Source organism: Chiloscyllium plagiosum, chromosome 7 (assembly GCF_004010195.1).
Source record: "Chiloscyllium plagiosum isolate BGI_BamShark_2017 chromosome 7, ASM401019v2, whole genome shotgun sequence".
In the NCBI taxonomy this organism is placed as follows: Eukaryota; Metazoa; Chordata; class Chondrichthyes; order Orectolobiformes; family Hemiscylliidae; genus Chiloscyllium; species Chiloscyllium plagiosum.
Genome location: NC_057716.1, coordinates 93,588,723 through 93,611,850, shown reverse-complemented (window position 1 = coordinate 93,611,850; position 23,128 = coordinate 93,588,723). Strand labels below are relative to the sequence as shown.

Genomic DNA, 23,128 nt, shown 5'->3' with positions numbered 1-23,128 from the left:
GTAGTCTTCACACTTCTTAAAATCTTATACTGGATAAGGGAGCCACTCTGCCCATTATGTTTGTGCTGGCTCTTTGAAAGATATATCCAATTTTGTTAAATAGTCCAGCATTTTTTCCAAACTCTCCAAATTAGTTTGCTTCAACTGCATTTTGAAAGTTCCTGTGAAAATATGCTTAAATCACTCTTTCAGCAAGCTGAACCCTTTTCAGATAATATGAAAAGGAAATTTGCTGACTTCTTGAATACTTAAATAATGGAAGACAGGAATTGAATTAGTCCTGGGGTTTAAGAAAACTCTTTAGTGAACTTTCCTTTAGATCAATAGATAAATGGATTTAGCTAGTCTGCATATGTCTGTGGCAAGAGTAGAGTCTTTGCTGTTGTGAATTTTATGGAGGGACTCAATTGGATGTTGTTGATTCACAAGATTGTAAAGCAATAACATATTAAATAAAATTAATAATAAGCAGAATTGATAAATGTGAAGCAAGGGATCTGTCTTACCTCCAAAATAATAACTGTTTCCTGAATGAATCTGCACAGTTGAATGAACCGTCGATGCAGCATCATTGTCCAGTGTGATACTGACATGATTCCTTCTTGCATTGAAATGAATGCAATGCCACTGCCCATCATTCAAGTGCTTACCTGAAAAATGTAAGTGAGATCATCATAAAATTGAAGATAGTAACGTGAGTAGAATTACTATGATAAATGGCGACACTACCTCTTGCACTGAGGTTATGCAGTTGCATCATCACCATTTGTGATTTTTAAATTTGTGATCTGGATCGTCAACATATTTTCAGCATAACAGAGGATCAGTAATTTAGCTTTGAAAGTTTATAATCATGAATTGATTCTGAGCTACTGCATGTAGATTCCATCTAATACACACATGAAAATTTAAATGATTTAATTTCAACAAAGACTTTTTGGTATCCGCGGCTCTGTGCTAATACAGCATTAGTAACAAACACATGAGTGGGTAAACTAACAGTATCTGAGTCCTATTTTACTAATGGCCATAGCCAATCCAAAAAATATCAAAATTGCTACAAGAGATGTGCTCTTTCTGTTTCTGCCAAGCAAAAATAACTTTGTGACAGTTTTTAAAATAGAAACTGAATTACGTTTATGTCCAATCATCCCCGCCACACATTATCTGCTTTCCCAATTCCCTACCTCACCCTGACTCCATTCACCATCTCGATGATTTTTGTAGACTGAGGCCTGTTCAAGCAATGTATTGAGTGCTACCTTGTAAATGGGTTAACATAAAGGTTTTGCTTATAACAGTGCCAAGAATTTGGTCATTAAAATAGCAGTAGGTGCTTTGCAGTTAAATACATAAATCAGGTTGCCAGACAGAAATAGAACATAAGCACATAGGGAATGGAGGCAGTAATAGGCTATTTGGCCCCTTGAGCGAGCTCTACCATTCAACAATATTATGACTAACTTTTACCTTAACTCCATCTTCCTGACATACTCTCATAGCCTTTGATTTAGTCAGACTTTGGGTCATTGATTACATGTGGATGAGTACTGGTGCCAGCTACAATGACAGTGTTGGTGGGAAGGGGTAGGCAGCATGAGCAACGCATCCACCCAATGCTAGACCCCACATATCACAGCAATAGATTGTCATCCAAGAGGGGGAGCCATGGAGCAAGGATAGGTAGTGAGTACAAACTTACTCAAAGTCTCGACCAAAATGTTATACCCAGATATTGAATATCATTCAATTTCCTTTTCTTTTAGGATCTACATGTGGCCCATAATATGACCTAAGTCTATGTGTGTATGTATAAATCTTTAAGTCTATTGGAAGTATATTTGTTAGAATCATTAGGTAAGAACATAGCAAAAATAATCCACCAACTCTGCCATTTTAAGTGGAACATAGCTGCCCTGAACCACAAGCTCATCGATCCTTTGCCTTAATTCATATTCAATGACCCAATTGCTTCCACTCTTAAAGATTTCAATTGACGCATCATCAAAATTTCAATTGACGCAGTTGACAGATTTTGAGAATAGTAATTCCAGAATTTGGTTCTCCTGTCCGTTAGGAACTGTTTCCTGACTTCATTCCTGAATGATCCAACTCTAAATTTAAAATGTCTTCTCATATCATTTCTGGTATCTTTTCATTCATTCTTTCATAGGATGTGGGCATCACTGGCAAGGCCTGCATCTGTCACCCATCCCTAATTGCCCTTGAAATGAATTGCTTGCTAGGCCATTTCAGAGGGTGGTCAAGAGTCAACCACATTGCTGTGGTGTGGAGTCACATCAAGGTCAGACCAGTTAAGGGTGGTCAATTTCCTGAAAGATATTTGTAAACCAGATGGGTTTTCATGGCCCTGGTGGGAAGTGAACATGTGTTCACAAATTTAAGAGCTTCGACTCTCCAATGACATTATCACTAAACCACCACCTCCTTAGAAGGGCTGACAAGAAAGGAATACATACCTACTTAAATGGAATTTACCACCAATGAACGGAAGGGGTCAAACTCCAATAAATCCACATCCCCTTCAGATTCTCAGAAGGGAGGCAGATCAGAGGGCCTTCTCATGGACATGCACTTACTGCCTCAGTTTACAGCCTACTTCACTATCACTTCTTTCAGCTCCCTGACTGTCACCCTGCTTATTAAATACACACTGCAGGATAGACCTCCTCCAAGTGAATATCTGAAAACCTGGAGACAGTAATTTTGGCCCTGTCACAAATTATGTTTCCCAATCACCGAATTGATCCCACACTCTGGCAACAGTCTGGCAGTCTCGGTTTCATACTTGACTCTGAAATGAATACATCACATCATCTGCTGATTTCTGATAAGAATGTCAATTTCCATCTCCAGACCTTCACCCATCTCTGTCCCCCTTCAGCTCATCTGATGCTGAAACTCTCATCCACTTGTTAAATGTAGCCGTGGTTATTTGAATAAACCTCTGTCTAACCTATAACAACGCTCCTCTGTGGACTAGAGGTTCTTTAAAATTCTATTTTCTTTGTCATAAGAAGTCCCATTTATTTTGTTAAGCATTGCTTAGATTTTAAAACACTCACCCTACTTCTCAAATTCCTTTGTCGCTCCACTTCCTATTTCAAAAATCTTCTTCCAGTCTACAATCCACTGGAATATCTACCCTCTTCCAGGTCTGACCCCACGAGCATTCTTAATATTAAATATTCGACCTTCAGTGACCATGACTTCAGTTCTGAAAGTTCTAAACTCTGAAATTCCAAAGCTAAATTTGTACACCTCTCTCTTTTATTGTCTTTTATTTGAAGCTCAAAGCTCATCGATTTAATCATTTTCCCAAGCATCACCTAAAGAATCTGGGCATTAAATTGTTTGATGATGCACCTCTATAGTACTTTGGGATGTTCAAGGTTCTGTATTAAAAGTCAGTTGTTAGGCTTATTCTTTTTGTCACAGGAATATTGGCTGCTGATCAATAGTTTGAATTTAAATACAATCTCAAAAGATTGACATAATCTTGGAAGGTTTATACACTGCAAAATGAAGGGGATTGGAAATATTGGGCTGACATTTATGCTTTTTATTGTACTTTCTAAAATTCTGATTTACAACATAAAAGATGAAACGTAATTTGTGAATATTTTTGTTTGAGACATCCATCAAGTTTTGTATATTTGACTTTACAGCTGTACTCTTGCATCTGAATATGTAACATGCGCATCAAACTATTGCCTGAAAATAAAAATCAAATCCACAAGAAAGGGACAAAAAAATTCAGGCATTGTGATATGTATTCTATCTCCGATTGACTGTCAGTCAAAAGTTAACCCATTTAGAACACCTTGTCACTGAGATCTTTTTCTGACACTAACAAAAGTGCAGTTCAAAGGAATATGGTGAATACATTAGAGATTTGACCCTAGTGCTCACAGAAAGGTGAAAACCATCCCATGACTAATGTATGCTCCATGTTTCAAGTTCAGCAATTGAAATTGTGCAAAACCAGTGACAGTGTTACTTCTGACAACACTATCAGGGAGAATGTTCCTGAAAACGTGATCTGGAGGCAAATTCGCCCAAGGCTTTTGGAAGAGAATTGGATCAATATCTGAAGATGAAAACATTTGCAGAAAATAGGAGGAAGGCATGAGGTAAATTGCTCTTAAAGAGAGTTAGCACGCACAATAGGCTGAATGGACTACTTCTGTTCTGTAACGATTTTATTCTACATAACGCCACAAGTTAATCTTGATCTTCTACTGCTGGCATTTATTTGTTGATTTTTCCAGGTTGATGCAGGACAACTAAATGCATCAACAACAGCTTTACTGTTTTTGTTGTATTTGAGCCTGAGAGAGGAAAACAAAGTAGCGAGGCAGGGAGGTACAGGAATGGAATTCCAAAGCTTGGGACCAAAGGAACAGCGGGCATAGCCACCAATGAAGCCTTGATGCTCAAGAGGTTAGTAGGGGAGGGTCGCAGAGAGTTGTAGGGCTTGAAGAGGATTTTCTTTCATGAGATTTCAGGGTTGCTGGATAGGCCATTGCATACTTCTCATCTCTAATTGATCCAGAGAAGAACATGATCAGCGATCTTATTGAACTACTGTAGTGTAGTACACCCACAGTGCTGTTTGTGAATATTGTAGCGAGGGACGAGGGACGGATCTGAAAGCAAAGATGAGAATTTTGGAAGCAATAAATTGTTTCTCCGGTAGCCAATAATCTTTGTGTATTGAGATAACTTGGTGTCAGTTAGGACATGGGCAGCAGAGTTTTGGATGACCATAAGTTTACAGAGTTTTGAATGCCAGAAACTGCAGTGGATTATAGTCAAGCTTCGAGATAACAAACGCATGAATGAAGATTTCAGCAGTAAATGAATTGAGCCAGGGATGAAGTTGGGCAATATTGTAGAGGTAGAAATAGGTAGCATTAGCCATGGCACAGATATCAGGTAGGAAATTGATCTTGGGGTCTAACTTGACACTAAAATTGTGAACTGCTTTTAATGCTCCTTGAAAACTACATCCTTAATGTTCTGCTACAATGAAGATCTTTATCTCCTCAACTTGGTTGTTTTTTTTTTCTTATTGAAGGAGCTGTCTAGCTGAAGTGCAATAAATCCCCTACGTTATGCTGAAGGAGGTTTGTAAAAACATTGCCATAACATGCTAATTGGAAAGTAGGCACTGCTTGTGACAGGGTCAGACAGAAACATGATTGACCCTGGTGCTTTTTCAATTACCAGCCTCCTTATCTAACCACCAGCCTCAAGTGTCTCCCCAACCTTGAACTGTCCTCCTCAATCATGTATTCAACTTTTTTCCCATGTCAAAATTAATTCACCAAATAGTTGCAGAAAGATCCTAATGAAATAATAAAGTCCATTGTAGGCATTTGGTTGTAAGCATCTGACATAATGCAGTATTAGTTTCGGTGCACTCAATAGGTGATCTCACCATGACTATTAAACTAATTTAACAGCATCATGCAACACCTATTGTTAATTTGACAGAAAGACACTGTGAGGATGATAACATGGATTTCACTGACCACCTCAGTCCTCATTAAGATGTTGTGCAATTTGCACTGTATGTACGTAGTGACAGTAAATGCATATTTGGTGGAAGATATGTAAATATCTTGTATTATATTTGCTACTCAGGTAAACATTATTTTTCAATCTGTAGAAGAGAGAGGTGAAAGAATTTCTCCTGCATCTGGGTGAATTGTATTATTCCATTTCATAATCTCATACAGGAAGTGGAACTATAGAGTCAGAGAGTCATACAACATGGAAACGGTAGGGTTCTTAGTAAGGTGGAGGAGCAGAGGGATCTTGGGGTCAACTTTGAAAGTTGCCACTCAGGTGGATAGAGCTTGTAAGAAGGCCCATGGTGTATTAGCGTTCATTAACAGAGGGATTCAATTCAAGAGTCGTGAGGTGATGTTGCAGCTGTACAGGACCTTGGTAAGGCCACATTTGGAGTACTGTGTGCAGTTCTGGTCGCCTCATTTTAGGAAAGATGTGGAAGCTTTGGAGAGGGTGCAGAGGAGATTTACCAGGATGTTGCCTGGAATGGAGAATAGGTCGTACGAGGATAGGTTGAGAGTGCTAGGCCTTTTCTCATTGGAATGGAGAAGGATGAGAGGTGACTTGATAGAGGTTTATAAGATGGTCAGAGGAATAGATAGAGTAGACAGTCAGAGACTTTTTCTCCAAGTACAACAGAGTGTTACAAGGGGACATAAATTTAAGGTGAAGGGTGGAAGGTATAGGGGGGATGTCAGGGGTAGTTTCTTTACCCAGAGAGTGGTGGGGGCATGGAATGCGCTGCCTGTGGGAGTGGCTGAGTAAGAATCATTGGTGACCTTTAAGCGGCAATTGGATAGGTACATGGATAGGTGCTTAAGCTAGGACAAATATTCGACACAACACCGTGGGCCGAAGGACCTGTTCTGTGCTATATTGTTCTATGTTCTATGTTCTATGGAAACAGACCCTTTGGTCCACCTCATCCATGCCGACCACATTCCTAATCTAAACTAGTCCCACCTGCCTGGATTTGGCCCATACTCCCCTAAACTCTTTTTTTATTCATGTACTTATCTAAATGTCTTTTAACTTGTCCAAATGTCTATTTTATCAATAATCTCACAGGATAGAAAAGTCCTGAGCAACAATATGGAATCATTGAACAACATAGGTCATCAATGTCAGTGAGAAGTGTTGAAGCCCTCAAGTGTCTCTGGGGCATACAATGTTTCAGAAGCCAAAGGGCAAGTGCTGAAACGGTTACATTTGTATCTGTACTTCCTTGATCAGCAAGTCAGAAGTCATGGCTGATTGCTGCTTCCCAATGATAATGCAACTTTCTCACAATATTTCAATGTCTTTAAAAAACTAATTGAAATTGCCAAGACAGTTTAGGTCAGTAGACAAGAGTACAAAAGTGGAGCAAATGGAAAACACTCTTGAAAATCATGAACAGTGTAAAACAAGTTACTGATTCACGAAGAGCTCAATATACACTCCTTTCCTGGCAATTTCACCCCACAAAGCCTGCTCACCGAAAGATTCATAAGTAATTAAATGAACGAGCTCCAAACATGCTTCCAATGTCTTTTTATAAGATAATGATTGATAATAAAGTTTTGACTAACCAGCCCAGCCCTTCCAAATGGCTTATGAATGTGTATAGCATGAGCAGGAATAGACTATTCAGCTCCTCCAGTCTGTTCTACCAACTGAATGAATTGCCTGTACCAGTGACTACAACTCAAAAGTACTAATAAGATTTGGTATATCATGAAAGGTGCTCTAAATATGTAAGTTTTGCCTCTCTTTGAATAAACCTGCAATATTTTTATTCGTTCAAGGATATGGACATTGCTGACCAGATCAGCATTTATTGCCATTGCATAATTGCCCAGAGAGGAAGTCACATGCAAGTGAGAGCAAGGTGAGGGTGTCAGGTTTGCTTCCTTGAAGGGTATGAGTGAACCAGATGTGTTTTCGCAACAATCTACAAGGGTCAGCACAGCATTGGGGGAATTGAATGTCCTCCACTGATTCTCTATGGATAATTAATCACAAACCCATCAATTCTGTTTAGGAAAGTAACTAAAAAAGATAAATAATTACAAAATACAATCAACTCTGTTGCTGATACAACATAACTATTGTGACTTCTCTGGTGCCAACACAATATATTATAAATAACAATTCACATCAGTAACATTTTCCCCAGGGTTGACACCAGGATAAAATCTACGATAATCTGTGATTCTATTCTATGATTCAAAATGTCAACCTGATAGATTATATGTTGATACAAATTATTTGTTGTGCAATTAATGAGAACTCTTATCTGTTTAACTCTTGCAAGCTGCTGGTACAGACTATTGGACTATGTTGCATTTTCGAGTGGGAAAATCTGCAGTTGTTCACTTTGGCAGGAGGAATAAAAAAGCAGAATCTTCTTAAACAGCAATCAACTGCAGAATGCTGAGGTGCAGTGGGACTTAGGCGTTCTGGTACACAAGTTACAGAGTTACACAAGTTACAAATTGCAGAGATAGCACATAATCACAAAGGCTCAAGAGAAGGTTCAACTATCCCTTAATGCAAGAGGAATTGAACATAAAAATATGGATTTTGTGCTTCAGCTATACAGGGCACTGGTGAGGGCACATCTTGAATACTGTGTGCAGTTTGGTTTCCTTATTTAAGGAAGAATTGCACCTGAAATAACTCCATGAAGATCAGTAGCCCATCACCAATTCACCCTTTATTTCCACATCCATAGTACGTGGCACTGGTCCAGTTAGTTCAGAGCTGGCTCCTACAGTGAACAGAACCCCTGACACTCCCATTTATATCTATCAGCCATGGGTCCCTGATTGTACCAGGCTATTAGCCCCAGTCAAGGAAATCATATTTTTTGAGATCCACCTGACTGACCTTGTTCTAATCAATAAGCAGTTCTAAGGAGGCTTATTGGGTTGATAATTGTTTTACAAGGATAGGTGGGACAGGGCTAGGGTTTTAGAAGAGTGGATGGTGATCTGATTGAAGTATATAAGATCCTGAATGATCTTGACAAGGTTGACATGATTCAGTCCAGAACTAGGGTACACTGTTTTCAAATTGGGGGTCGCCTTTCAGAACAGAGATGAGGAGGTTTTTTTCTCTCTCTGTTGTTTGTGCAACTTAGGAACTTGTTGCCTCAGAAGATGTGGAGGCAAGATCATTGAACGGTGTTAAGCCCAAGGTTGATAGATTCTTGTTAGACAAAGAAACCAAGTTTACGGGGGTAGATGGGAAAGTGTCAATTGAATCAGACACAAATCAGCCATGACCCGATTTTGTACGTTCATATTTTCATAAGAAACCTTCGGATCAGACTGTTCCAATCCAGTTCCTAGTGGTTCAGCTAAATATTGCACGTCTATCTAGATGAAACTTTGAAGTGTTCCCAACTGAAATACTCATAAATAACTTTAGTTCCTAGCTATAACATATAACAAAATGTATGCAGCAATATATAACATCCACCAGCTGTGCGTAAATAAGAAAAACTTAGATTGTATTATTGATCTGAATTTTCCAGAAAATATTGGTACACGGTACTGTCTTAACTCAAGGATTGGATTAATTATTTCCTGTAGAATTGTCAATCAAATTGTGTTGTACACTGCGAATTTACAGTCTTTCTCCACAAGTTTTATATGATGTTGCATTAGTGCTGATGAAGGGCTTTTGCCTGAAACATTGATTTTCCTGTTCCTCGAATGTTGCCTGACCTGCTATGCTTTTCCAGCACCACTCTAATGTAGACACAGTTAGTGCATTACATTTGTACTAATTATATCTGCAAATATATTTTTAAAAATCTAATTACTCTCTGAGGTGTGAGAGAAACAGAAAAATTAAGTGGAAAAACATAAATTCCATTAGCAAATATGGAAGAGGATGATAGTAATATTATGAAAGAAAACATTTTTGAATGTCTTTTCAGTCTTGGAATTGAGTTTCTCCAGAGGAATTTTATGTTAAAACCCTTTCTGTTGTGTCTCTGGTATTTCACCAAGTGTTTAATTCCCAGAGTTACAATAATGCTCAAGAGAATCCACACCTGAAATAAATTTTGGACTCACACTGTGATTGCCTTCTGCTAATGTTTAAATGGACGATTCAGAGTTGGATTAACTGAGAATGGAGTAGAGATGTGTAAGATGTGACTTTAATCAATTTCTGAGTGACAAACTGGGATTCAATCCATTCACAAACTTTGCAAGAGGAATAAAACAGGTGATGGTGAGCTACCATGATATTTTGCACCACACTGGGTTTTAGATTTCTCACAATTATGTTGATGGAACCAAAGATTTTCAGACTTCTGGTACAGCAACACGGCATTGTAATCAGAATTGTGAACTTTGAGACTATGATTTATTTGCTAGCTTAAATTCAGAAGAAAATTTTGAGAAGGGTAGCAGTACTTCATTTTGTGGTACTCAGACCTTAAAAGCTCCTCTCACATCATTCTATTGTCACTATAATGATTTTAGCAATGTTACTTATCATTTCTCAACCTAATGTTCATACTTGATGTTGTGACAGCTGCCAATAGAAATATCTGCTTTGCACCATATTTTCACTCTGCATGTAGACATACATACAGCACATTCCAACATAGAAACTAGGACTATGAGCGGGACATTCAGCCCCATGTGGCTGTTCAACCATTGAATAAGAACTGCTGCTTTGTGCTAATTTGCACACACTACATACACACATACGCATTGCTGGATGTTTGACATCACCAAGCAAGGAACATGGATGACACAATGCCAAGTTGATTCCATTCCCACATTTTCCAGTTGGGGACAGGTGAATATTATGACTATCGTTAAGGAGCACGATATTTTCTGCAGAAATCCACAAATAACGAGGTGAAAAATAATTCCAAAATCTTGACTTCCCCTTTTGTGGGAGTGACAATTTTTATGCATCTTTGAGATTTGTGGTGTGATTTAGACACTTCAAACAAAATCAGAGCTGTCAGCTCATGTGTCACTACTTTAAGAGCTGTGTCTGCTGAAAAGCCAAGGACAGGATAACACCAAATGATCAGCAGCCATGAGGTGTTCACACAGTAGCAGAAGGCTGAGACAGGTGGTGGCATAAGGATGATTTCTCTGGTGTAGTAATCCAGCACCCAGGTTAATGTTGGTTCAAATTCCACCTCCACAGATGGTAAAACTTTAACTCACTAAAAATTGAATTAATTAAATTCTGGAAATTAGAAGCTCACCTAGTGGTGACCATGTAACTACTGTCAATTGTTGTACAAAAGCCATCTGGTTCACTAATGTACTTTAGGGAAAGAAATTTGCTGTCCTTACCTGATCTGACCTATACATCACTCAAAATTCACAGCAATGTGGTTGACCATTAATTGCCCTCTCGGTAATTAGGGATGACAATAAATGTTGGCCTATCCAGTGATATCTACATCCCACAAAGAGATATTTTAAAAAAGGAACGATTTTTGCCTCAGTTACTTTCTCACTGTTGCTTATCAGTTTGAATCTTGATTGAACCTGCTTGAGGTGTGCAAGCAAATTGAACCTACCATTTATTAAGCAAGTATAAGAATGTTTGTCTCTATTTTAAGGAAAACCATACCAGGTTAGAAAATCTGCCTGACAGTTCAAATTTTCTTTACAAAAGCTAGTCTTTCAGTTCCAAAAGACTGGCTAATCAATTTGGATCACATCAAGAACTCTTGACACCAAACCTGGCAAGTTCTTCCCTATTCCCCAGTGTTTGGCATCACTGATACCTCCGTCTCCCCATGTATTATTTGGCAAACAATGAGCAAACAATTTGAAATATCTGTTGTATAATAGGTGCTTGTATGGGCTTGTATATGCTTGAGTTTAGAAGGCTAAGAGGGGATCTGATTGAGACGTATAAGATTATTAAAGGATTGGACACTCTGGAGGCAGGAAGCATGTTTCCGCTGATGGGTGAGTCCTGAACCAGAGGACACAGTTTAAAAATAAGGGGTAGGCCATTTAGAACAGATTTGAGGAGAAACTTCTTCACCCAAAGAATGGTGGGTGTATGGAATGCTCTGCTCCAGAAGACTGTGGAGGCCAAGTCTCTGGATACTTTCAAGAAAGAGTTGGATAGAGCTCTTAAGGATAGTGGAATCAAGGGTTATGGGGATAAGGCAGGAACAGGATACTGATTGAGGATGATCAGCCATGATCATAATGAATGGTGGTGCTGGCTCGAAGGACAGAATGCCCTACTCCTGCACCTATTGTCTATTGTCTATTGCTTTTTTTGTCAGTTTGAGAGAGCAATAAGTAGAAAAAAATCAACTTTTTATAAAAAGGTATTCGATGCAATGTTGTATTATTTTCACAATAAACATATATCTCAAATTTGTTTTCCTTTATTTTTCATAGGATATGGGCAAGCAGAGAAAATGCAACTTTTAAAAGAAGTAATACTTGGAAATGAACACACTGGTCATTCTCGACCTCCATTTTTGAAGTGTACTGTCTCTGCTATTTGCCAGTTTTACTGATATTTCTCTCTGGTCATTGCTAGTTAGACCAGCATTTGTTGCCCATTCCTAATTTCCCTTCAACTGAGCAGCTACTTTCAGAGGATAGTTAAGAGTCAACCACATTGCTGAGTGTCTGGGGTTGCACGGAGGTAAAGATGAAAGATTTCCTTCCCTGTAGAGCATTATTAATATAACCATTGTCAACTTATGTGGTTACATGGTCATCATTATTATTATTCCAGATGAAAAATGAAATCACATATCACCATTTGCCCTGGTGGTATTTGAACTCACATCCCCAGAACAATAGCTTGGTCCTCTGGATGTTTTATGGAATGGTGAAGCTGGTTTCCATGACCATTGGTAAGGTTTGTGTACAGTGGCAGAGTAAGTGTCAGTGTGAGAAAGCAGAGTAGCTAGTCCTACCTAACCCTACAAAGTGCAGAACATCATTGACCTTTTCCCTGTACTGTTGTGAATTTTGTCTGACCCTGATGGCATCATGGACTCAGGCCGCTATCCATGTCAGGGTCAGTCAGGTTTGATGCCTTGCCTGCTTCTGGTGGTCTGGCAGGTAGAGAGTGGCCCGCCTCTCAACCATCCTATCAACCAGGACCTCCTATTTGTAAAGACAGGTGCCAACTTCCCTTTCTGAGATGTTTCAGTTCCCTGAGAGGCTACTTGAAATGACATGTGGTTAGGCCTTAAAGATGAAGGATTCCTGACTCAATATGTAGATAGGCCGACTAGAGAAGGAGGCACACTGGATTTGGTGCTTGGCAACCAACCATGCCAGGTTATCATAGAATCCCTAAGAATCAGAAAACCCCTACAGTGTGGAAACAGACCCTTTGGCCCAACAAGTCTACACCAACCCTCCGAAGAGTAACCCACTGAGACCCAATCCCGTCCCCTATATTAATGTTTAACTAATGCACCTAACGTACACATCCCTGAACACTATGGGCAATTTAGCATGGCCAATTCACCTAACCTGCACATCTTTGGATTGTGGGAGGGAACTGGAGCAACTGGAGGAAAGCCAAGCATACACGGGGAGAATGTGCAAACTCCACACAGACAGTCACTCGAGACTGGAATTGAACCCGGGACCCTGGCGCTGTGAGGCAGCAGTGCTAATCACTGAGCCACTATGTCGCCCTATCAGAAATCTCAGTGGGAGAGCATTTCGGTGATAGTGATCACAACTCTCTGACCTTTACTATAGTCATGGAGAGGGATAGGTGCAGATGGTATGGGAAAGTATTCAATTGGGGGAGGAGAATTACAATGGTATTAGGCAGGAACTGTGGAGCATAACTTAGGAACAGATATTTAAGGGAAATGCACAACAGAAATGTGCAGGATGTTTAGGGAGTGCTTGCTGTGAGTGCTGCATAGGTTTGTCCCACTGAGGCAAGGAAGAGATGGTAGGTTGAAGGAACCTTGGGTGACAAGGAAGTGGAACATCTAGTCAAGAGGAAGAAGGAAGCTTACGTAAGGTTGAAGAAGCAAGAATCAGACAGGGCTCTAGAGGTTTACAAGCTCGCCAGGAAAGAACTGAAGAATGGACATAGGAAAGCTAGAAGGGGACATGGAAAAGCTTTAGCTGATATGATTAAGGAAAACCCTAAGGTATTCTACACTTGTGTGAGGAACAAGAAGATGGCCAGAATGAGGGTAGGACAGATCAGGAATAGTAGAAGGAACATGTGCCTGGAATCTGAGGAAGTAGGGGAGGTCCTTAATGAATAATTTGCTTCGGTATTCACTAGTGAGAGGGAACTTGTCATTTTTGAGGACAGCGTGAAACAGGCTGATATGCTAAAACAGGTTGATGTTAAGAAGGAGGATGTGCTGGAAATTTTGAAAAACATGAGGATAAATAAGTCCCCTGGGCCAGACAGGATATACCCAAGGTTACTACAGGAAGCAATGGAAGAGACTGCTGCAACTTTGGCGATGATCTTTGTGTCCTCACTGTCTCTGGAGTATAGCCAGATAATTGGCGGCTGGCAAATGTTAGTCCCTTGTTCAAGGAAAGAAATTGGGATAACCCTGTGAATTATAAACCAGTCAGTCTTATGTCAGTGGTGGGCAAATTACTGGAGAGGATTCTGAGATACAGGATTTATGATTATTTGGAAAAGCATAGTTTGATTAGAAATAGTCAACATGGCTTTGTGAGGGACAGGTCATGCCTCACAAGCTTTATTGATTTTTTTGAGGATGTGACAAAATACATTGCTGAAGGTAGAGCAGTGAGTGTGGTGTACATGGATTTTAGCAAGACATTTGATAAGGCTCCCCATGGCAGGCTCATTCAGAAAGTAAGGATGCATGCGATACAGGGAAATTTGACTGTCTGGACATAGAATTGGTTGGACCAAAGAAGATAGAAGGTGGTAATACTTGTAAAGTATACAACCTGGATCTTGATGACCAGTGGTGTTCCACAGGGATCTGTTCTGGGACCTCTGATCTTTGTGATTTTTATAAATGACTTGGAAGTGGAAGGGTGGTTTAGTAAGTTTGCTGATGACACGAAGGTTGGTGGAGTTGTGGATAGTGTGGAGGGCTGTTGTAGATTGTGACAGGACATTGACAGGATGCAGAACTGGGCTGATAAGTGGCAGATGGAATTCAACCTGGAAAAGTGTGAAATCATTCACTTTGGAAGGTTGACTATGAATGCAGATTACAGGGCTAAAGGCAGGATTCTTGGCAGTGTGGAGGAACAGAGGGATCTTGGGGCCCACATCCATAGATCCCTCAAAGTTGCCACCTGAGCTGATAGGGTTGTAAAGAAGGCATATGGTGTGTTGGCTTTCATTATCGGGGGATTAAGTTTAAGAACCACAAGGTTATGCTGCAGGTCTATAAAGCCCTGGTTAAACCACACTTGGAATATTGTGTTCCGTTCTGGTCACATCATTAGAGGGAGGATCCGGAGGAAACTTTAGAGAGGGTGTACAGGAGATGTACCAGGATGCTACCTGGACTGGAGGGCATGTTTTATGAAGAAAGGTTGAGGCAGCTTGGGTTTTTCTCATTGGAGTGAAGAAGGATGAGGGATGACTTGACAGAGGTGGACAAGATGACGAGAGGCAGAGATAGAGTGGATAGCCAGAGACATTTTCCCAGAGCAGACATGGCTATCATGAGGGGGCATAATTCTAAGGTAACTGGAGGAAGATTTAGAGGAGATGTCAGAGGCAGGTTCTTTACGTAGAGAGTGGTGGGTGCATGGAATGCACTGCCAGCAGTGGTAGTGGAGTCAGGCGGCATTAGGGACATTTAAACAATTCGTGGATAGGCAATTAGATGATAGTAAAATAAAGGGTATGTAGGTTAGTCTGAGCTTAGAGTAAGATAAAAGGTAAGCACAACATGGAAAGCCGAAAGGCCTACTCTGTGCTATACTGTTCGATGTTCTATGCTTTCTGACACCTGCAGCTTATACACTAGCAGCCATGGAAGGTTTACTTCTGCTGCCAATGAAGTCGATTGCACAATTAATGAGGCATGGAAGACAATGTGAATAATGTTGTGAGCAATAACAGAACACTGTCCATGAAATTCCCTTAAAGTAACACTTCAGCTGAAAAATGGGCACTAACAGACCTTTGTGCTTTTTTCCTAGATTAGGACTTAAACCTATAACCTTGTGGCATCAGAAGCAAGAATGAAACTAACTGAACAACGACACTTTCTACAGCTGCTTTTCAATGCCTAGTACATCAAATAATTCAATATAATATTCAAGAATTCCAGAATATCAGCCTCGATGAGTTGCTAGCAATCTTGACACGAGAGATTGCATTTTGGTGACTGATTTCTTGGTAATTGTTTTTAATGACTGATTTGGTTTTACTCATCAGTTACAGACTTTTTCATGAATTTCAGTGAGATATGTGTGTACAGCAGGCCATGTTAACAATCAAGTGATAGGTAAGGTCATAACAAACCAAGTCATCCATCTGGGAATGTTTTGACTGGAAACTAATGTTCACTATTGATCCACCTCAGTGTTTTCACTCACTGCTCTGCCTCTTGGCTTTGTTTATTTTACACCTGCTGAAAATAAGAAATTAAAATTCCGGCATGTGCTTCCCATTATGGGTACAAATCACAGCTGAATCTCAAAAATGTGCCATATCAAAGGACTATGAGGAGCATACATTTTGAATCAATGTTAACAATGTGTGGGGACTTACAAGATTGTATTACCAACACCTCAGTCCAACTCAAGTATTACAATTTATGACATGTGACCAGCTAAAGACTCTAATAGCACAAGGGAAGGTGATTAGCTTGTCTCTTATTGGCTTCGAAAGGTATGGCACTGGAAAAGCACAGCAGGTCAGGCAGCAACCGAGGAGCAGAAGAATCGATGTTTGGGCATAAGCTCTTCATCAGGAATGTGGATGACTATCTCCTATTGGTGATGATCATTGCCTGGCATTTGAGTAACATTCATGCCACACAAATGTAAGGCTAAAACAACTACTAATAAGAAACAATCTAACTACCATCCCTTGCCATTCAATGATGTTACCATCACTGAATCCCCCGCTATCAACATCCTGGGGATTATCCTTGGCCAGAAACTCAAATGGACTCACTACATAAACACAATGGCTACAAGAGCAGGTCAGAGGCAAGAACTACTGCGACAAGTAACTTACCTCCTGTCTTTCCAAAGCCTGTCCAACATCTACAAGGTACAAGTCCGGAGTGTGATGGAATACACCCCACTTGCCTGGATGAGTGCTGCTCCAACAACATTCAAGAAGTTCGACACAATCCAGGACAAAGCAGCCCACTTGATGGCACTACATCCATAGGCATCCACTCCTTCCAAGACTGACACTCAGTAGCAGCAGTGTGTACTATCTACAAGATGCACTACAGAAATTCACCAAAGATCCTCAGACAGCACCATCCAACTCCATGACCATTTCCTTGTTGAAGGAAAAGGGCAGCGGATACATGGGAACACCACCACCTTCAAGTTCCCCTCCAAGCTACTCACCATCCTGACTTGGAAATGTATCACCGTTCCTTCACTGTCACTGGATCAAAATCCTGGAATTCCCTCCCTAATGGTATTGTGGGTCAATGCACAGCAGGTGGACGGCAGTGGTTCAAGAAGGCAGATCACCATCACCTTCTCAAGGGCACGGAGGGATGGGCAATAAATGTTGGCCAGCCAGCAATGGCCACATCTGACAAATGTAAAAAATAAAACTCAAAGTTTGGAGACAGGAATGGACTATCAAACCTTCTTCACCATTGAACACAATCGTTTCTCATTTTCAGCTTCAATCCCAGTTTCCCAGCCATCCCTCAAATCTCTGATTCGCTGAGAGACCAACTTGTACATCTTACCCAAGCCTTAAATATATTTAACGATAGAGCATCTATGCCTTCAATGCATACAGAGTTGCAAAAATTCATAACCCCTTCAACTAAAGAAATTGCTCCTTATCTCAATCCCAAGTGATCATCCCTTTCTTCTGAGACTGTGCCCTCATCTTTTGATTCCCCAGACGGGAGAAGCAACTTTCAACATCAACCTCTACAGAATCTTAAATGTTTCAGTGGGATTACCTCTCATTCTTTGAAGCACCAAAGAGAATGGGCGCAATTTGCTCAGCCAGTCACCAACAACTCTATCACTCCAGGGGCCATTTAAAAAAACCCTGGTGGAGGGGGGGAATTTTCACACAGCCCGGCACACAAGTAAGCCAAGTGTGTCAAGGATTCATAGAAATTGGCCATTAGCCCTCACAACATATCCTCAGGGCAAAGAGATCAATTATGGGCCTCACAGTTTGGCCTTGCTGTTAAAGCAATATGCCTGGCACCCATTATATGTTGAATATGGACAAGACCCACTCCAAATTCCTTTCATACGTGAATATTTTAAATGGTCATCTGAGAAGTTGATGCTTTTGTATTGAGAGATAAAGTGTGCGCACAACAGTTAGTTTTCCAGTTGGGTTAACTAGATAGCAATTGAGATGGCTTGCCCCCATCTCCATCACTGCAGTACTGGAGACAATTATAACAGCTGCCTGAAGTGAAATCTGCTCATACAACACTGAGCAGGTGTTGAACCTGGAATCCTCCTGCTCTGTGCGTACATGAGTTTACATCGCATCGAGCTCATTAAATGCAATTTAATTGTCAGATATGAAACAGTTGGAACATTCAAATTGCTCTTTACTTGGAGTAGATGGAAAATTGACCTTAATATGAATTGCCAATGGACTACTCAGTACTTTTGTATCTGTTATAATTAATACTGCCATCTGGAGTCTTGCTCACCAGTTCAACTAAGATTTTGACAGTGTCACCAACAGTTGGTTGAAGCAGCATTATGCAAGAAATATTACCAAAATTAGAAATGTGTAGTAATCCATTTCCAGTTTTAAAATAAAGAATATTTGCATTTTTACAGTCATCCATTATCTTCGGGTGTTCCCAAACAATTTATAGCCATGTAAGAGATTTTGCAATGTAGTCACTATTGTAATGTTGGCAATGAAACAAGCACAGCAAGCTCGCATAAAGAAAACAAAACCCTTCAGAATGACTGATTTAACGATGTTCATGTCTCTATGACTCTATGACTCTATGACCAGTTCTTGTTCTCCTGCAGAATGTTATTTGAGGATGTGTAGGACTGGATTCTCATCTTTGAGACCAGGGTGGCTGTTGGAAAAGAATTCCCCAATCTCCCTGTTTCAAGAAGAAAGTAGCTCTGGACATGATCTCCATTAGCAGTGATGTGGGCTGTTATGGTTGTTTAAAGGGTTTTTATTTAGGACTTTGTCCCAGTTACAATGAAATCAGTCAGACCCTCTTGCCCTCACCTCTCATACAGTTTCACTCCCTCACCTCCACACATTGCCTAAGCTCCATCTCAGTCGCCTCATGCCTCTCCACACAGACTCCCATATCCCCTCCCAAGTGTATATTGATATATGTCAGAGCACAGACATCTGTTAGAGTCTTGAAACAGCTGAGTCCAAAAGCAAGCATTGTCTGATTGATATATCCAGATCATCGATCTATTTCACTAACTTTTTTACACGAGATAAAGAAATTTCAAATGCTTGCAGTTTTTGCTATTTACGCCTTGTCTTAAGTAGCCTGGATGGTTGACACTTTTAGTGGCCTGTATAGAAAAGAGTCTTTCTTTTAAGAAATTGTGTGACTGAATGAATAATTTTAATCAAGGACTTGTCTAAAAAAAAGTTCTTGTTGTTACGTTTGGATTCACTCATTCTATTCATAAGGTAAACAGATTTGCCACAAGTGGGGATAGTGGGTTTGAGGGACCATAATATGGGTGGGGGCACAGTTACGCAAGAGGGCCCACGGTGGGGAGGGGATTGGTGGGCAGACATAGCTTGACAGTGGGGGTAATGGGATCCTTCAACCCTACGTTTGCACGTTCTCCCCGTGTCTGCGTGGGTTTCCTCCGGGTGCTCCGGTTTCCTCCCACAGTCCAAAGATGTGCAGGGTCAGGTGAATTGGCCATACTAAATTGCCCGTAGTGTTAGGTAAGGGGTAAATGTAGGGGTATGGGTGGGTTTCGCTTCGGCGGCTCGGTGTGGACTTGTTGGGCCGAAGGGCCTGTTTCCACACTGTAATCTAATCTAATCTAATCTACCTTTCAAAACATTCACTCAGCCAGCTGTAGTTCACGACAACTCTGATAATCATGAACAACAAATGTTTGAAAGGCCAGCATAGCTCTATGAAAATTATGGGAGGACTAAGCTATGCATACCTCCTCAATGGAGCCAGCTCTCCAGCCAACTATACTGGAAAAGGGGCTGATTGCTTGAACTTGAAAGCCTGCACCCTTAAAAGGCACTGCTAAAATCAAAAACTCTGGGAATTAGATCAGGAATCCTGGTGTCAGGTCTCATTCTCCATATTCACATTTTCACAGTATTTCCCTGACTCCATGACTACCCAGTCCTTAGTGTACAAGTTCAACATCTCAGCTTAAAGATAGCACTTGCAACAATTCACCATTCCCTTTGTATTGCTCAGGAACAGCTGTCCTGATTTTGAAGCAACTTTCAAAGAAACTTAAAATCCGAACAGCAACTGCAGTAATTGAATAGTAAACGAGAAAGACACACACACCCACACCCCTACAGCAACAATCACAGAATTATTCCCTTTACTTACAAAGGTATGATGAGGTCAATTATGCAACATCTTTTTGCTGAACTAGATAACCGAAAGATCAAATTTAAGATATCTTGAGTTTGCACGAGTCAGCTGCTCACTGAACAAATTTGCTGAGGCATGAGGGGAGATTTTTGAGTTATGTTTCATGAACATGAATAAAGTGCAATAACAACAATAATTTTGAGAGTTATCGGTTGGTTCGTCTCTCTTGCAGAACAATGATAAACTATCAATCGTTACAACCATGTAATGCAATTCTCCAACATTTTGGTATTTATCTGTCCAAACAGAGAATGAAAAATCAAATTCATGTTACAAACTGACAGTAAAACCAAAAAAAAACGTTCTTTTAAGGTTAGATGTCAAAAACCCTACAAATTGCATTTTGAGTTAAGAGTCAAATACACAAACATCTATCACCATCTGTATTACAGGTATTCCAAACTGGAATCAAATCTTTTATGATAGATCCCACTTTTAACATTTCTATCCTTCCAATTTTAGCTCAAGGCAAATGGGAAACTGTATCCACAACAAGATAGCAGCTACATTTAGTGGGTGGCACGGTGGCACAGTGGTTAGCACTACTGCCTCATAGCGCCAGAGACCCGGGTTCAATTCCCACCTCAGGCGACTGACTCTGTGGAGTTTTCACATTCTCCCCGTGTCTGCATGGGTTTCCTCCAGGTGCTCCGGTTTCCTCCCACAGTCCAAAGATGTGCAGGTCAGGTGAATTGGCCATGCTAAATTGTCCATAGTGTTAGGTAAGGGGTAAATGTAGGGCTATGGGTGGGTTGCGCTTTGGCGGGTCAGTGTGGACAAATTTGTTTCCACACTGTAATGTAATCTACCAATTTAGAAAACATTCATTTCAACCTCATTTTGGATCATTCAATCAAAGTTGGAATATTTCTCCAATGTAAGTCCTCTAGGAATGACCAGATTTAAGTATTTGGCTTTACAATGAAAGCAGCAAGCAATGCAAAGTATAATTTAAAAAACTAATTATAATTTATATACATGATTTGGATGTGAACAATGGAGATATGGTTAGTAACTTTGCAGATGACACCAAAATTGGTGATGTAATGGACAGCAAAGAAGGTTGTCTCAAAGTACAACAGGATCTTGATCAATGGGCCGAGGAGGTGGCAGATGGAATTTAATTTAGATAAATGTGAGGCACTGCATTTTGGAAAGGCAAATCAGGGAAGGACTTATACAATTAATGGTAAGGTCCTGGAAGTATTGTTTAATAAAGAGACCTTGTAGTGCAGGTTCATAGTTCATTGAAAGTGGAACCCCAGGTGGAAAGAATAGTGAAGAAGGTTATGCTTGTCTTTATTGGTCAGTATATTGAGTACAGGAGTTCGGAGGTCATGCTGCGACTGTACAGGACATTAGTTAGGCCACTATTGGGCTACTGTAGGCAACTCTGGTCTCCTTGCTACATGAAGAATGTTATGAAACTTGAAAGAGTTCAGAAAAGATTTACAAGGATGTTGCCAGGATTGTAGGGTTTGAGCTGTAGGGAGAGGCTGAACATGTTGGGGCTGTTTTCCCTGGAGGATCAGAGTCTGAAGGGTGACCTTATAGAGGTTTATAAAATCATGAGGGGCACAGATGGGATAAATAGACAATGTCTTATTCCCTGGGATGGGGGAGACCAGAACTAGAGGACATAGATTTAAAGTAAGAGGGGAAAGACTTGAAAGGGATCTAAGGGGCATTTTTTTTCATGTAGAGGGTGGTGCATGTATGGAATGAGCTGCTAGAGGAAGTGGTGGAGGCTGGTACTATTTCAACATTTAAAAGGCATCTGGATGAGTATATGAACAGTAAAGGTTTAGAGGGATATGGGCCAAATGCTGGCAAATAGAACTAGAGTCATAGAGATGTACAGCAAGAAAACAGGTCCTTCGGTTCAACTCGTCCGAGCTGACCATGTATCCCAACCCAATCTAGTCCCACCTGCCAGCACCTTTAGGTCTCTCTTATATCTTTCTCCTCTCACCCTAAACCTATGCCGTCTAGTTTTGGCTCCCCCACCCTAGGGAAAATACTTTGTCTATCCATGCCCCTCATAATTTTATAAACCTCTATAAGGTCACCCTTCAGACACTGATCCTCCAGGGAAACCAGCCCCAACATGTTCAGCCTCTCCCTACAGCTCAAACATGACTGTATGGTCAATGATAAGCAATTCTATGGACAAACCTTCATCTTCGTTGGAGAGAAGAAGGTTGAGAGGTGACTTAATAGAGACATATAAGATAATCAGAGAGTTAGATAGGGTGGACAAGGACAGCCTTTTTCCAAGTATAGTGACGGCGAGCACGAGGGGGCATAGCTTTAAATTGAGGGGTGATAGATATAGGACAGATGTCAAAGGTAGTTTCTTTACTTAGAGAATAGTAAGGGTATGGAATGCTTTGCCTGCAACGGTAGTAGATTCGCCAACATTAAGTACATTTAAGTCGTCATTGGACAAGCATATGGATGTACATGGAATAGTGTAGGTTAGATGGGCTTCAGATTGGTATGACAGGTTGGCGCTGAAGGGCCTGTACTGCGCTGTAGTGTTCTATGTTCTATGTTCTCTGGCCTCATGAATGTTTACCAAACACCCTTATCTGAATCCTTGTGCTTTCACAATGCATCCTATTCAATCATTTTCCAATACTGACCATTCCATCTATTATTCAATCCTCCTCTCTGCTCGCAGAATGGGGACCTGTCCTTACTGTCTGAGTCTGTCTGTCCATTGGAATTTAATGGAATCTCTTCCATGCTTATTGTGTTTTTTTTTAAGTCAAC

At 40.5% G+C, this 23,128-nt stretch overlaps 1 protein-coding gene across 1 annotated transcript in view; it reads right to left on the bottom strand.

The window, feature by feature from the left end:
* The window catches only part of LOC122551779 (contactin-associated protein-like 5), an 879,926-nt gene that overhangs the window by 467,887 nt on the left and 388,911 nt on the right, over positions 1-23,128 (bottom strand). Inside the window, exon 9 of the mRNA XM_043694242.1 lies at positions 507-650. Coding sequence (XP_043550177.1) covers positions 507-650 — 144 coding nt within the window. The remainder of the gene's footprint in view (positions 1-506; positions 651-23,128) is intronic.